Consider the following 16,720-nt stretch of genomic DNA (forward strand, 5'->3'; position numbering starts at 1 on the left):
GCAGAACCCAAAAGCATTGCCATGCTGTGAGAACGGGGGCCCCCACTGCACCCCGAGCGGCAGTGTTCCCATCTGGGCTCACGTTGCCCACTACGCCTGTAAGTGGCTCGTGCCGTCCCACCCCACAGATGAGGAGGCCGAGGCCTGGAGACTGGCATGCCTGCCGGGTGCCCCGTGCACAGCCATGTGCCAAGCATTTGCGGCATCTTTCACGAAGGCTTCGGGAGAAGATGGAGCCCAGGGGGAGGAGTCAGGTCTCTCTCTCCTGGGAGTTCAGTGTGGTTCTTCCCCACCTGTTCTCCAGGGGAGTCCAGAGTTTCCTGGCCAGACACGGCATCACACATCTGTAATCCCAGCACTTTGGGAGGCCAAGACAGGAGGATCGCTTGAGCCCAGGAGTTCAAGTCCAGCCTGGGCAACCAAAATTTAAAAATCTCTACCAAAAATTGTAAACATTAGCTGGGTATGCTGGTGTATGCCTGCAGTTCCAGCTACTTGGGAGGCTGAGGCAGGAGGATCGCTTGAGCCCAGGAGTTGGAGGCTGCAGTGAGCTGTGATTGCACCACTGCACTCCACCTTGTGCGACAGGGCAAGATCCTGTCTCAAAAAAAAAAAACCCCACAAAACCAAACTGCTGATCCTGTAGCCAAATTCTTTCTCCCAAAAGCCGCCCTACTCAGCACAGGCAAAACTCCTGGTTCCCACGAGAGGGTCACTTGGCAAATGTTTGCCGACTGACCGAGGGGTGAGGAGAAAGCCTTTGGTCTCTCCTGAAGATGGGGGCTCTGCTGAAGTCGGGGTGTTGGTGGCTCCTTCATTCACAACTCCTGTGGAGACCTGCTCTGGACTGAGCTCTGTGCCAGATCCGGGGGTGCTGGGTCTGGGGTCCTCAAGAAGCCCACGTTAATGGGGAGACAGACTTCATTAATCAGGGAGCCTAACAGCTGTGACAGACAACCCCCAAATCCTAGAGGCCCGGTGTGACCCCCAAATCCTAGAGGCCCGGTGTGACCCCCAAATCCCAGAGGCTGGGTGTGACCCCCAAGCCCCAGAGGCCGGGCATGACCCCCAAATCCCAGAGGCCTGGCGTGACCCACAGATCCCAGAGCCGGGTGTGACCCCCAAATCCCAGAGACCCGGTGTGACCCACCAAATCCCAGAGGCCGGGCATGACACCCAAATCCCAGAGGCCAGGCGTGACCCCCAAGCCCCAGAGGCCGGGCATGACACCCAAATCCCAGAGGCCGGGCGTGACCCCCCAGATCCCAGAGGCCCAGCATGACCCACAGATCCCAGAGGCCGGGAGTGACCCCCAGATCCCAGAGGCCCGGCGTGACCCCCAGATCCCAGAGGCCAGGCATGACCCCCAGATCCCAGAGGCCGGGCGTGACCCCCAGATCCCAGAGACCTGGCGTGAGCCCCAGATCCCAAAGCCGGGCATGACCCCCGGATCCCAGAGGCCGGGCGTGACCCCCCAGATCCCAGAGGCCCAGCGTGACCCCCAGATCCCAGAGGCCGGGAGTGACCCCCAGATCCCAGAGGCCCGGCGTGACCCCCAGATCCCAGAGGCCAGGCATGACCCCCAGATCCCAGAGGCCGGGCGTGACCCCCAGATCCCAGAGACCTGGCGTGAGCCCCAGATCCCAAAGCCGGGCGTGACCCCCAGATCCCAGAGGCTGGGCGTGACCCACAGATCCCAGAGGCCCGGCGTGACCCACAGATCCCAGAGGCCTAGCCTGCTGGTTCTCATGCACACCATCCCCAGTTGGGGCTCGCTTGGGTACCTCTCCTCCTGGCAGTGACTCGGAGCACAGGCCCAGCCCCACTGGGCCTCCACTGCCCGGCATGGGAGTCCCCCACCAGCCAAGGGTGGGCCCCGATCAGCGTGGGGAGGGGGGCTCTCCTCAGCCAGGCCTGAAGGGCGGGGTCCTCTCCGGTCATGATTCCCCAAACAGGCTTTGGTCCACAGCCGCACCTTCTTGTCAGGAGTGCCTCGATTTCCACCAGCCTCACCCAGGAGAGCCTCCACTTAAAAATAAAAGCATTTCAGAGATGACTCATCTCCCCCAGAGACTGTTCTCTCTGGGGTGCCTTTCAGCCATTCCACTCCCTTGAAATGTGAAGGGTCGTTCGGAGCCAGAAGAAAACACGAGAGTCACACAGCAGCCCTCTTAGCCATCGCCCCAGGGTGGGGCTGGACGTTCCCCACGACTCACTTTGCCGTTCCAGAATGAGACGTTTCTCGCGTGCAGCAGCGGAAAGACTGAGCTGTGACACCCACACCCCACGCAGTGGCTCGCGCCTGCCATCCCATCACTTTGGGAGGCCGAGTGGGTGGATCACTTGAGGTCAAGATTCGAGGCCAGCCTGGCCAACATGATGAAACCCCATCTCCACTAAAAATACAAAAGTTAGGCGGGCGTGGTGGTCCGTGCCTCGCTGCTCGGGAGGCTGAGGCACGAGAATCGCTTGAACCCGGGAGGCAGAGGTTGCAGCGAGCCGAGATCGTGCCATCACACTCCAGCCCGGGCAACAGACTCTGTCTCAAAAAAAAAAAAAAAAAAAGATTCTGCTGCCTCAGCCTCCCATAGTGCTGGGATTACAGGCGTGAGCCACTGTGCCCAGCTTTGTTGGACCGTTTAAGGCAAACCAGACATGGAGACGTGGAATCGCTGGACAGGCCGCACGCAGGGTGAAGCCACAGCGCGGTTATCACAGTTAGTGCCGGCCGCGCGCTGTCACCCCACGCATGGTGCATCGTCATCCGCTGCTACGGTGCGTCCTTCGGGGGCACCCCCCGCACTCAGATCCTATCTGAAGTTTCCAATCTTGGCCCCCTCCCCCAGGAGGATTCCGGCCCACAGACGTCTCCCAGGGCAGCGGACACCAGGAAAGCACGTGGACCCAGTCCTCAGGAGTGCCAGGTGCCCTCCAGCCCGGGGCATGGGCTCCTGTGGGCCAGCCTCTGCTGGAGGTTCCCGGCACCTGGCAGGGAGCCTGTGCAGACCGGCTTGCTCAGATGCTGGGGGTGTCCGGGGAGAGCTCCGTCTGCACCCGGTAGAGGGCAGGGGGAGCTGGGGTTAGGTGCCTGGGGGCGCACGGGGCCAGGTGTCCCCGGGGGTCTCCTCTGAAGCCTCCACTGCATGGCCGGGGGCTCCTGACCCTGACCTGAGGCTCCGACCACCCTCCCTCCGAGGTCCCTGGGCTGAGCCTCTGTGAACGTCCAGCTCTCCCTTGCAGATCCCGACTGGGCCTCCTACACTCTGGGAGTCTTCATCTGCCTCAGCTGCTCGGGAATCCACCGGAACATCCCCCAGGTCAGCAAGGTGAAGTCCGTCCGCCTGGACGCCTGGGACGAGGCCCAAGTGGAGGTACGGCGGGGGAGGGGCGGGGGGACCCACACAGTCCCCGGGTGGCCCCAGCCCAGGCCTCTGGAGCCAGAGATGCCGCACGGCCTGGCTGTGCCCCCCTGGGGCCTTGGGCTGCTCTGAGGGGCCTGGCTGGCTGGACCGAGGCTGTGGAGGCCAGGGCGGCGCAGGACCCCGCCCCTCTCCAGCGGCCTGTCCTGTGTGACTGCTCCACCCACCCCCTGCTGGGTCCAGCCTTTCTGTGAACAGCTCCAGGTGTGTGTGGCAGGCCAGGGAGTGAAGGCGGGTCCCGATTCCTGTGCCCTGGGAGCTCGGGAGTGCTCCCCTCAAATCCCCACTCCGGGAACATTCGGTTCAGGGTAACAGAGACCCTGTCTCTGAGGAAACAGAATGCAGCGTCCCAGGCCGCACAGCACGACCCAGAGTCAGGGTCGCATTTCCCCAGCAGTCCCCGTGCACCCCGACCCGCTGCCGTCTGTGTACAGCTCCATTACCTGTCCCCTGGGCGGCCTCTGAGGTGACACAGCCACTGCCCACCTCTTACTGTGCACCTGAAGCAGCTTCACGGAGCACTTAGCACAGCCAGGCAGGGACTCCGGCCACAGATGCCTAGTGGGGCCCTAGAGACGCCTCTCTGGGGAGGGAGACAGGTGTGAGCCAACCAGGAAGCCCTGGCATGCAGGGGGAGGTCAGGCACGCTCGAGGCGGCAGGAAAGGCCCCCATAGGAAGACCCCAAGGGAGGTGGAGAAGGAACAAGACCCCGGCTGGGGGCTGCAGCTCAGATGGAGCGTGGGGCCTGAAGACCCCAGTGGGAGGGTCACCCCAGCCCCACTTGTGGGACTTGGGGTCTTGGTGCCACTGATCTGCCTGGCTGCTGGTGAGCGGGACCTAGGGGCCGCATGGAGGTGAGAGCGGTGGTCTGGGGGCTGCTGTGGGGATGGGGAGGGTCGTAGAGGCTGGTGGCCTCCTATGCATGTCTCCCCGCTCTCCAGCACCACTGACCGTGGGCCCCTACTCTCCAACACCACTGACTCTGGCACCCCCTCTCCAGGACCACTAACCCCAGCCCCTGGCTCTCCAGCACCACTGACCCCAGCCCCTGGCTGTGCACCACCACTGACCCCAGCCCCCGGCTCCCTGACACCACTGGCCCTGGCCCCTGATCGGGAGTAACTTATTTGCTTCTAACAGGCAGCCTTGGTGCAGGGGTCACAACTTGGGGCTTGTTAGAAATCATAGGCCGGGCGTGGTGGCTCAAGCCTGTAATCCCAGCACTTTGGGAGGCTGAGACGGGCGGATCACGAGGTCAGGAGATCGAGACTATCCTGGCTAACACGGTGAAACCCCGTCTCTATTAAGAAATACAAAAAAAAAACTAGCCAGGCGAGGTGGCGGGCGCCTGTAGTCCCAGCTACTCGGGAGGCTGAGGCCGGAGAATGGCGTGAACCCGGGAGGCGGAGCTTGCAGTGAGCTGAGATCCAGCCACTGCACTCCAGCCTGGGCGACAGAGCGAGACTCCGTCTCAAAAAAAAAAAAAAAAAAAAAAAAGAAATCATAGCTGGGATCCCCGTGCCTCGGCCTGGCGTGGGGGTGGTGCCTGTAATCCCAGCCACTCAGGAGGCTGAGGCAGGAGGATAGCTTGAGCCCAGGAATTCTTTTTTTTTTTTTTTGAGACAGAGTCTGTCTTTGTCACCCAGGCTGGAGTGATCTCAGCTCACTGTGACTTCCGCCTCCCGGGCTCAAGCGATTCTCATGCCTCAGCCTCCCGAGTGGCTGGGATTACAGGTGCACACCACCATGTCCAGCTAATTTTTGTATTTTTAGTAGAGATGGGGTTTCACCATGTTGGCCAGGCTGGTCTTGAACTCCTGACCTCAGGTGATCCACCCACCTCAGCCTCCCAAAGTGCTGGGATGACAGGCCTGAGCCACCGCGCCCGGCTGAACCAAGGAATTCGAGGCTGCAGTGAGTTGTGATGGCACCTCTGCGCTCCAGCCTGGGAGACAGAAAAAGACCCAGGGACAGCAGAGTCCCTGACCCACCCAGGGCAACCCCAAATCAGCTTCTGCATTTAACGCCATGATCCCCCACACTCTGAGTTGAGGGCATCCCTGTGAATCCCCTCAGGACCCCGGCCCACCTTGGGCTCACTGCCTTTGACCCACCTTCACTGACCCGGAGGGGGGACACTGGGATGTGATATCCGTCCCTTCGCCAGGCCGTGGGCTTGTCTGAGCCTCCATTTCCTTCCCTAAAAAATGGGCAGGGTGGCCCCTGGACCGTCCCCCTCCCTGGTCAACAGGGGACCAATGGCCAATGTCAGAAAGATGATGGGATGGGTGTCCCATCTCCAAGTCACTCTGCCATCACTCCTGGAGGAAACAGCCGTGAGTCCCTGGAGGGCCTACGGGGGCGCAGACTCCTCGGCTCAGGGAGACCTGCCCATTGTCTGCATAATTACAGGGCAAATGGGGCAAAGGCCCAGGGGTGGGGCATTCACTGTTGTTGGAAAAACCCTAAATATAATCAGCAGGAGAGGACAGGGACCACCTTGGTGCCATCCTGATCTGCCTGGGGTGATGGCCGGAGGGGAAGGCTGGAGAGGAAGGCTGGGGAGGGCCCACCGTGGGTGTTACCAAGAATCTCCTGGCCGGGCGCGGTGGCTCACGCCTATAATCCCAGCACTTTGGGAGGCTGAGGCAGGCGGATCACGAGGTCAGGAGATCGAGACCATCCTGGCTAACACGGTGAAACCCCATCTCTACTGAAAATACAAAAGAAATTAGCCAGGCGTGGTGGCGGGTGCCTGTAGTCCCAGCCACTCGGGAGGCTGAGGCAGGAGAACGGCGCGAACCCGGGAGGTGGAACTTGCAGTGAACCGAGATCGCACCACTGCACTCCAGCCTGGGCGACAGAGCAAGACTCCATCTCAGAAAAAAAAAAAAGGAAAGAAAGCAACCCCTGATTCCTGCTGCAGAGGTCCGGTGCGATGGGGACTTTGGGAGAGCACTGAGTGGGGGGCCACAAGGAGGTTCCATCCCCGTTCTGTTGTCTGCACGTTCACTTGTGCGATGAAAATCAAACATGAATCTCAGGCAGGCCTGGGGGCTTGGCTCCTGAGAGCATCTGCACCCTGGCCCCCGGGCAGAGCTGGGTCTCAGTCCGGCTTCTTGCCGGGGACTCTGTGGGGTGGGGGCTGCACTGGGCCCCCCGTGGCTCCCTGCACTCAGGCCCCTTGGCCATTCCTTGGCTGGTGAACAGCGGGGACATCCGGGGGCTAAGCCTGCTCCTACCCCTAAGGGAGAAACGGGCCCGAGGTGGTCATCGCTGAGAACCAGACTAAGGTTAAAGGGCCAACAACTGAAGATTCTCCTCTTCTTTCCCTTTCTTCACATTTTATGTTTTCGTCCCCCCAGCTTTCTATTCCTTGATAATACCTTTTAAAACAACTGCTTCATTGAGATGCCATTCACAGCCGTACGATTCACCATGTGTAGTGCACAGCTGAAGGTTTTCTGGTAAATTCACAGAGTTGTGCAAACTTCACTGCAGCCAATATTGGGACATTTTCATCACCCCAGAAAGAAAGTCTGTGCCTTTTGGCTCTCACCCCGCCCAGCCTGAAGCAGCTGCAAATCCACTTTCTCTCCGTGTAGATTTGTGGGTTCTGGACTTTTACAAACGGGATCGCACGGTGTGTGGGCTTCGGCGTCCGACTCCTTTCCCGCTGTGCCGGGTCCCAGAGGCCCATCACGCTGCAGCCTGTGTGACAGCTTCGCCCCTTTCAAGGCTGGAGAACGTGCCCTGTGTGGATGGAACACTTTGCTTTATTCATTCACCCTCGGATGGACACGTGGGTCATCTCTACCTTATTTAATGTATTTTGACAATTTAGTGACACATTCAGCAGGTTCCAAGGGTAGCTGCAGAAGGGAGCTGTCTGCTTCCCTGTCTCCCACCTCTGAGCACCGCCCCCACCCTAGTCAGGCAGCCAGGGGTCTGTGTGGGCCTCGCTCCCTCCCTTCCTCCCTCCTTCCCTCCTGCCTTCCTTTCTTCTCTCCCTCCGTCCCTCCATCCCTCCCTACCCTCCTTCCTTCCTTTCTCTCTCTCTCTTTTTTTTTTTTTTTTTTTTTTTTTTTTTTGAGACACGGTCTCACTCTGTCGCCCAGGCTGGAGTTCAGTGGCGCTATCATAGTTCACTACAGCCTTGAACTTTTAGGCTCAAATGATCCTCCTGCCTCAGCCTCCCAAGAAGTAGCTAGGACCACAGGCATACACCACCATGCCTGGCTAATTTTTTTTTTTTTTTAGAGACAGAGTCTCACTCTATTGCCCAGGCTGGAGTGCAGTGGCATGATCTCAGCTCATTGCAACCTCTACCTCCCACATTCAAGCAATTCTCCTGCTTCAGCCTCCCGAGTAGCTGGGATCACAGATGTGTGCCACCATGCCCAGCTAATTTTTGTATTTTTAATAGAGATGGGGTTTTGCCATTTTGGCCACGCTGGCCTTGAACTCTTGGCCTCAGGTGATCCACCCCGCTTGGCCTCCCAAAGTTGTGGGATTACAGATGTGAGCCACTGCGCCAGCCCTGGCTAATTTAAAAAAAAAATTTTTTGTAGTGATGGGGTCTTGCTATATTGGCCAGGCTGGTCTCAAACTCCTGGACTCAAATGATCCTCCTGAAATGCTGGGATGACAGGTGTGTGCCACAGCACCGGGCCTAGCGTGTGCTTCTGAGAGATGTTCTTTGCCTGTTGAGAGCACGTGGAGCCCCTCGCCCTCCTAGGGGGAACCACGGTCTGCTTGCCATGTCCCCTTGGGCTGCACATGCCAGTCGTTTCCAGACTGTTCCTGCCATTCCCACTGGGCCGGCAAGCAGCCTCACTGATGCGTCACTTTGCACATGTGGAAGTACATTGGTGGCCTAAATTCCTAGAAGTGAAAGTGCAAGTTCAAAAGTTACGTGGCTTGGTAATTTTGGAGACATGTTTGCCAAACTCTCCACTGTAACTGCTCACATGCCCCCAGCACGCTGTGGGGGTGTTTGCCGCCTCCTCCCCAGCACGCCATGGGGGTATTTGCCGCCTCCTCCCCAGCACGCCATGGGGGTATTTGCCACCTGCTGCCCAGCACGCTGTGGGGGTATTTGCCACCTCCTCCCCAGCACACTGGCTGCCCAGGGCTTCTCCTTTGCTGCTCTGATGAGTGAGAGGTTGTTCTCAGGATCTCTTTTCTTTTCTTTTCTTTTTTTTTTTTTTTTTTTTTTGAGACAGAGTCTCACTCTGTTGCCCAGGCCAGAGTGCAGTGACGTGATCTCAGCTCACTGCAAGCTCCACCTCCCGGGTTCACGCCGTTCTCCTACCTCAACCTCCCGAGTAGCTGGAACTACAGGTGCCCGCCACCACACCCGGCCCGGCTAATCTTTTTTTCATTAGAGATGGGGTTTCACCAGGTTAGCCAGGATGGTCTCGATCTCCTGACCTGATGATCCACCTGCCTCAGCCTCCCAAAGTGCTGGGATTACAGGCATGAGCCACCGCGCCCGGCCCTGTGTTTTCTTGCCTGTGAAGTCTTTTCACACCTTTGCCTGCCTTTCTGCTGCAATGTTAGCTGTTTTCATCTTCTAGGGGTTCCTGGTATGTTAGAGAAATTCATCCTTTGAGATACCAAAAACATTTTTTTCTAGGTTGTCTTTCGAATTTGCTCATGGTGGTTTTTGCCATGGAAATTTTTATTTCGACATAGTCAAAGTGGTCAACCTTTTATGTTGTGGTTTTAGGGTCTACAGCATACATAAAGAGGCCTTCTTTGCCTGAGGGTTTTTATTTGTTTATTTGTGTTTGTTTGTTTGTTTGTTTTTTGAGACGGAGTCTCGCTCTGTCGCCCAGGTTGGAGTACAGTGGCCAGATCTCAGCTCACTGCAAGCTCCGCCTCCCGAGTTTACGCCATTCTCCTGCCTCAGCCTCCTGAGTAGCTGGGACTACAGGTGCCCGCCACCTCGCCTGGCTAATTTTTTGTGTTTTTTTGGTAGAGATGGAGTTTCACCGTGTTAGCCAGGATGGTCTCGATCTCCTGACCTCATGATCCACCCATCTTGGCCTCCCAAAGTGCTGGGATTACAGGCTTGAGCCACCGCACCCGGCCTGTTTGTTTTTGTTTTTGTTTTGTTTTGTTTTTTTTGAGACAGTCTTGCTCTGTCACCCAGGCTGGAGGGTGGTGGCACAATCACAGCTCACTGCAGCCTCAAGCTCCTGGGCTCAAACCATCCTCTCACCTCAGCCTCCTGAGCAGACAGAACTACAGACGTGCACCACCACACCTGGCTAATTTTTGTATGTTTTGTAGAGACGGGGTCTCACTGTGTTGCCCAGGATGGTCTTGAACTCCTGGCCTCAAGTGATCCTCCTGCTTCAGTCTCCCAAGTGCTGGGATTGCAGGCTTGATCCACTGCACCCAACCCTGAGGGTTATTTTTTGATAACAGGTTTATTGAGGGATAATCCACATACAACTCACTCCTGTAAAGTGTACAGTTCAGTAGCTTTAGTGAAGCCACAGGGCTGCACGACCATCACCACTGTCTAATTCCAGGACATTTTAATATCCCAACGTAGCCCGTACTCACCCCCCTCCCATCGCCACCGCCACAGCCGTTACTGAATGTAGACAGAGCTGCTTCGTGTCTCTGTGGATTTGCTTGTTCTGAACATTTCAAACAGATGGAATCACACAATATGTGGTCTTATTTTTTTGTTTTTGAAACAGGGTGTCACTATGTTGCTTAAGCTGGTCCCGAACTCCCGGGCTCGAGCGATCCTCCCACCTCAGCCTCCCAAAGTGCTGGGATCACAGGCGTGAGCTGCCACGTGCGGCCGACATGTGCGGTGTTTTGTGTCTGGTTTCCTTCTGGTGTCCAGTGATCACCTGGGCAGTGGCATGTTTCAGAATTGCGTTGCTCTTTTTTTTGTTTTGTTTTGTTTTTTTTAGGGGGGTGGGGGGGCGGAGTCTCGCTCTGTCGCCCAGGCTGGAGTGCAGTGGCGCGATCTTGGCTCACTGCAAGCTCTGCCTCCCGGGTTCAAGCGATTCTCTTGCCTCAGCCTCCTGAGTAGCTGGGATTACAGGTGCCCGCCACAATGCCCGGCTAATTTTTGTATTTTCGGTAGAGACAAGGTCTCACCGTGTTGCGCAGGCTGGTCTTGAACTCCTGACCTCATGATCTGCCCACCTCTGCCTCCCGAAGTGCTGGGATGACAGGCATGAGCCACCGCGCCCGGCCGGCATTCCTCTTTATGGCCGAGGAACCCTTCATGGTGTGGCTCAATCACATTTAGTTTATCTGTGCTTCTGTGTACGGACCTGGGGCTTGTTCCCGTTCTTAGCTGTCACGAAGAACGCGCCGTGAACGTTCGTGTGCATGTCTCTGGGTCTTGGCATCTCTTAGGGTGCAGAGGAATTGCTGGGCTCTATGGTAACTCTGTTTACCATTTTGAGGAACTGCCGGATTGTTAGTCACCACAGCCGGAGGTTCCCACCAGCAGCATACGGGGGCTCTGATCTCTCCACATCCTCTCTAGCACACTCCCCTGTGCCACTTTGACCTTGCCATCCTAGCGGGGGAGAGGTGGTAGCTCATTGAGGTTTTGATCTGCGTTCCCCTGACGGCTAACAGTGCTGAGTGCCTTTGCGTGGCCGAGTGGCCATTTGTGCATCTTCTTTGCAGAAATGTCAATTCAAATCCTTCCCCATTTATTTATTTATTTATTTTAATTTTATTTTATATATCTTTTGAGACGGAGTCTCACTCTGTCACCCAGGCTGGAGTGCAGTGGTGCGATCTCGGCTCACTGCAAGCTCCGCCTCCCAGGTTCACACCATTCTCCTGCCTCAGCCTCTCCAGTAGTTGGGACTACAGGTGCCCACCACCATGCCCAGCTAATTTTTTGTATTTTTAGCAGAGACGGGGTTTCACTGTATTAGCCAGGATGGTCTCAATCTCCTGACTTCGTGATCCGCCCACCTTGGCCTCCCAAAGTGTTGGGATTACAGGCGTGAGCCACCGTGCCCGGCCTCAAATCCTTCCCCATTTTTAGGCCGAGGTGGGACGATGGCTTGAGTCCAGGAGTTTGAGACCAGCCTGGGCAAAAGAGTGGAATCTCATCTCTATTAAAACAAATTAAAAGTATACATATATGTATATATGTATACGTATACATATATACAAGTATACATGTATATGTACATATATGTATAAGTTAAAACCCTTACCCATTTATTTATTTTTTATTTTTACTTTCCTTTTTTTTTTGCAGAGATAAGATCTTGCTCTTTTCCCATGCTGGAGTGCAGTGGTATAACCAGAGCTCATAGCCTTGACCTCTTGGCCTCAAGGGATCCTCCCGCTTCGGCCTCCCAAAGTGCTGGGATTACAGGCGTGAGCCGCTGCGTCCAGTAGAGACAGGGTCTTGTTCTGCCACCCAGGCTGGAGTTCAGTGGCACCATCATAGCCCACTGCAACCTCAAACTCCCAGGTTCAGGCCATCTTCCCACCTCGGCCTCCCTAGTAGCTGGGACCACAGGTGTGCGCCATCACGCCTGGCTAATTTTTTTTTTTTTTGAGAGACAGGGTCTCACTATGTTGCCCAGAGTGGTATCGAACTCCTGGCCTCAAGTGGTTCTCCCACCTCGGCTTCCCAAAGTGCTGGGACTACAGACGTGAGTCCCTGTTAATTTTTTAAACTTTAGAACCATTTCTAGGTTAAAAAAAATACATCATCATAATAAATTTTGCTGCTGGTTTTTGGCAGTTATTATAAAAAAACACGTAGACTCCCGTGAGGAGACATTTCTCCACCTCCCTGTGTCTCTGGTCGAGGCTCCTCTGCATCCTCGGGAGCACACGCCGGTTTTCCCGTGGAGACCTGAGACGTTTCCCATCCAGCGACTCAGACAATTTGTCCCGTTGCTGTTGGTGACAGGATCTCTCCTTGTATTTGAGTTTTCTATGGAAAAGCCATTCGTTTTCGAATTTTACATCGGTGCCAGCCTCTTGTTGCTTGTGATGTCTCCAGCTACTCCTCTGGGCCCTCCCCTTTTATGGCCGTGTGATCCTCGGAGCAGGGTGATGTTAGGGGACGTCTGTCTGGCTGGGCCTGGCCGTGGCCTCTGGCGAGCTGCATTCAGGAGCTTGAAGGTGCAAACAGTGTCTCCCTCGGTGGGGGGGGGCGCTTAGAGCATAGCAAGCAGAGCCTCTCCCATGCCCTCGGGGCTGGCGTGGGGTGTGGTGGCCCCTCCTGCCCCGCTCGAGGCTCACCACACCTGGCTGGCGGCAGGGTCAATGCCAGCGTCCACCCTCAGGGCCTTTGCACCTGCCAGGAGCACAGTCCATGTGCCAGCCTCCTGGAGCATCAGCCTCCTGGAACGCCAGCCTCCTGAAATTCCAGCTTCCTGGAGCTCCTCCCCTGCTTCACGGCACCGTTTCCTTCTCCATCAGCCTGTTTTGTAAATGTGTTGTGGGTCCCTGCAGTGTGTCCCTGCAGAGTCCTCTCGGAGACTCTGTCCCGGCCACGTCTGGGTCTCTCGCTCACCAGTCCCTCTCCAGGCCCCCATGTCTGGCACCTGTTGGCTCTTTGCTAAATGTGAGCTGGGGAGCTGGGTGAACGGGGAAGTCCCTGCTCTCTGGGGCAGAGATGGGGGTCACAGGATGCAGCCAGCTCTCTCCCACGGGACATGCAGTGTGGGTGGACTCAGGATGGCTGGTGTGGGTGGACTTGGGGGTTGAAACAGTGGGGCAAACCTCAGACCCATCCTCAAGAGGGGCCTGGCCCCTGGGCCCCCTTTGCCGGGACCCCATTGGACGCTGGCTCCTTCCCTGTGCCAGGGGAGGGTCCATCACTCAGAAATGGTGTCCCTGGGGCAGGAGGAGGTGGGGGTTCCCGTCCTGGCGCTGGCGGAGGCCTCGGAGCCTTGGTCTGTGGGTCCCTGCGGTGACAGCCCTGAGCGCAGCCAGTACCTCCTGGACTACCCCTGGGACCCCAGGCCTCTGACCTGGCCGCTCCTCTCTTGCAGTTCCTGGCCTCCCACGGGAACGATGCCGCGAGAGCCAGGTTCGAGTCCAAAGTACCCTCCTTCTACTACCGGCCCACGCCCTCCGACTGCCAGTGAGTACAAAGGGGTCTTGTCAGGGCCGTGCTCAACAGCGCTGGGCGGTTCCGAGATGGCCCCGGGAGGACCCGGCAGGGTGGCGAGTTGGGTGCCGCCCACAGGGTCCGGGAGAAGCCAGCCGCAGCTGAGTCCCCCGGACCCTGAGGTGCTGCCTGTGTCTGCTGCCCGCCATTGGGCTTTGGTTCTGGGGCGGGGGGCGGTGGGCGCTGGGGTGGGGCTGGAAAGGTCATTCTGCATCAGTAGCTGCAGCCCACCCGGGTTCACTGGGGCCTTGGGGGTCTCAGGTGGATCTGAGGGGGCCTCCCAGGTGCTCCCGGCAGTCTGGGAGGAGGACGGGAGGGGCTGCTCTTGTTCGGGGCCTGCCCTGGCTCCTTGGGGTGGGAGCAGACGTGGGTACCAGTGGCCGGTTGGGGGAGCCTGAGACCCAGTCCTCTGGGCATCCTGGGGTCAGGAGGTTGTGGAGAGAGAGGAAATGAGGCCTGCTCGGCCTCACATCAGCCACCTCCATCAAAACCCACCCCTCCAAGCCTCAGTCTCCCCATCTGCCCGGACAGTGGGAATGACAGGTGAGAACCACACAGGGCCCGGCCTGGCTGTTCGCACTGACCCTCTCACACCTGTCATAGGGGAAGGACGTGTGGCCCACTGGGTGCCCTCCCAGACCCCCATGCTTCCTGCTCCGGTTCAATCCCAGCCCCACCGGGCACCGCCCAGTCTCCTGTTTGCTCAGCACCTCCCTCCGTTGACTCACTCCGTGAACCCACTGAGTGAAGGACCCACCCCACAGAGACACCCCGAGCACGAGCTGGGTGCAGGGTTTGGGTGTGACCCAACGGCACTGCAGGAAAAGCGGCGGGCGCCTGGCCTCCCAGGCCCTGAGGGGCCCAAGTGCTGTTGTTGGCTTTGCCCTGACTCGGGGGCTGAGACAGCCTGGGCTCTGCCCGCCCAGGAGCTGCTGGTGGGGACTGCAGTGACCAGGGGGCCTTCCCCCGCATTCAGGGTCCTGTTTGGGGTCTGTGTCCCCTCCAGTGAGCTCCATGAGGGGGCAGTGGGGTCAGGGGTCCTCACTGGATCCAAAGGCCTCTGGAAGGTGGGTGGGGATTGGGGGGTAGGGTGGAGGGGAGCCAGAGGGAAGAGGGAGGAGGGAGGGGAGGAAGGACGGACTTCCTGGCTGCAACCCTACAAACCACCCAGGGCCTTTTTTTTTTTTTTTTTTTTTTTAAATATAGAGATGGGATCTCCCTACATTGCCCAGGCTGGCTGCAAATTTCCGGGCTCAAGCGATCCCCCTGCCTCAGTCTCCTAAAGAGCTGGGATTGCAATGCGAACCGGCCCTCCGGGGGTCTTTGGGGAGCAGGGGCTGGAAGTATGTTCAGGCCACGAGCGACTCAGTTTCTTTGACTGCATGTTGATTTGTTATTGGTAAAGGGCCGCGATGCCGGGCCCCAGTCCAGGTGCTTGGCAGGTGTTTTCTTGATGAGCCTCCCGTGAGCCTGGAGACAGGTCCAGCTGCAATCCCCAATCGCCGCTGAGAAGCTCGAGGCTGGCAGCTCAGCCCCAGGCACTCACCTCTCCCCACCTGGACAGGCCTGGGGCCCTGGCCCCCCATACTCTCATTCTGAGACCCCGGGTGCCAGCTGCTCTCTCCCCCACCAAGCCCTCACAGGGGAACCCTGCCCTGGCCCTGCCCCGGGCTCTCGGTATGAATCACGGAGCCCCAGCACAGCTATTTTTGAGACATTATTTTATCACCCCGCCCCCGGCTGCTCTGTGGCCTGGGTCACTGCATCTGAGTTCCTCCCACTCTCTGGCTGTTCTGAGTCGGGACCAGGGGCAGACATGGGTGCGGGGGGCTGCGGGGACACGCCTGTGGGCTCGGGGGCTGCTGCTGTGGGGTCCTGGGTGAGGAGACTCCCAGGGCTGACGCCCACCATCTGGGGTGAGGTGTGAATCCCTGTATGAGCCGTGGATGCTGTGGCATGGCAGGGGTGCAGCATGGATCTGGAGGGTTGAGGGGTGCAGCGCGGACCTGCTGTGTAACCTGGAGGGCAGGAGGTACCTACATCCTGCCATTTTGTGGTCCAGCTCTGTGGCCCAGGGGGCCCAACCACCCAGCCTGGCAAGGTGGGCAGGGGCCTTGTCCACCTTCCTCCCACTTCTGCCCCCACAGAGATTCTCCCAGCCCCAGCAGCCCTGGTGCCCATGGCCTCTGTGCAGCCTGGACAAGCCTGGGTCCGAGTTGAAGGTCTTTACGGGAAAGCACTGCTGCACAGATGTCTAGGTGGCATCTTCACAGGAGCTAGAGTGGCGGGGAGGGCCCGGAGCAGGGTCCCGGAAGGCCCCCGATGGCATGCCCTGCGGCCTCCCGGCACACACTGGGGGTCCCTCCAGGCAGGATGTGCACCGTGCCCACCTCCAGCCAAGCAGAGGCCCAGGGCCTCAGTTTGCCCAGCTGTAAGAGGGGAAGGTGAGCCCGCAGGGGAGGGCAGAGGGTCCTGTGTGCAATTATCTTTAGCAGCGGCCTGTGACTCAGAGACCGGGACCCATCTCTTCCTGTGTCACCCTCAGAGCTCTCCAGTTTCTATCTTGACATCGGGGGAAAGAAAGTCGTGCGGCTGCTCTGCTTGGTTTTACTTCTGGGTGGAAACCAGCCCCTCCCTGCTTCCTGTGTGGCCAGGGGTGATCAGGGCAAGTGAGGGAAGCTGCAGGAGGAGCCCTTGGCTGCTGGCAGCACCTGCTTGGGGCCTCCTCTCTGCCCATCCCAGCAAAGCTCTGGAGCCCCCAGCCCCAGCAAGCCCCCTGTGGGGCAGGTGTCTGGGCGGGACAGGGCTCTGCATCCCTGTCTGGGGCTCCCGGAACAGAGCACCACATGCCCAGCAGCCCAGAGCAACAGAAATCTACTTTCTCCTGGCTCTGGAGGCTGGAGGCTCGAGGCTGCTTCTCCCGAGGCCTCTCTGGGGTGCTTCCTCTCGTGGTGGGCCCTGTGTGCTTGTCTGTGTCCTAGTTCCCCTTCCTAAGGACTCGGGGCACATTGGATTGGGGGCCACCCTGCTCCTGTGTGGCCTCAACGAATCTGCAACCACGATATTTCCAAATAAAGGCACACTCAGGTCCGGGGGTCAGGATGGGGTCACAGTTCAGGTGGTGGCAGCCTCAGAAACACCCAGGATAGACAGTGGAGGCGGGGC

General features: G+C 58.2%; 1 protein-coding gene across 1 annotated transcript in view; it reads left to right on the plus strand.

Moving 5' to 3' along the window:
- Nucleotides 1–16,720, plus strand: part of ADAP1 (ArfGAP with dual PH domains 1) — a 60,304-nt gene that overhangs the window by 15,222 nt on the left and 28,362 nt on the right. The window contains exons 2-3 of the mRNA XM_073012887.1: nucleotides 3,241–3,371; nucleotides 13,437–13,528. Of these exons, the coding sequence (XP_072868988.1) occupies nucleotides 3,241–3,371; nucleotides 13,437–13,528 (223 nt within the window). The remainder of the gene's footprint in view (nucleotides 1–3,240; nucleotides 3,372–13,436; nucleotides 13,529–16,720) is intronic.

This window comes from Chlorocebus sabaeus, chromosome 28, assembly GCF_047675955.1.
Source record: "Chlorocebus sabaeus isolate Y175 chromosome 28, mChlSab1.0.hap1, whole genome shotgun sequence".
NCBI classification, from domain to species: Eukaryota; Metazoa; Chordata; class Mammalia; order Primates; family Cercopithecidae; genus Chlorocebus; species Chlorocebus sabaeus.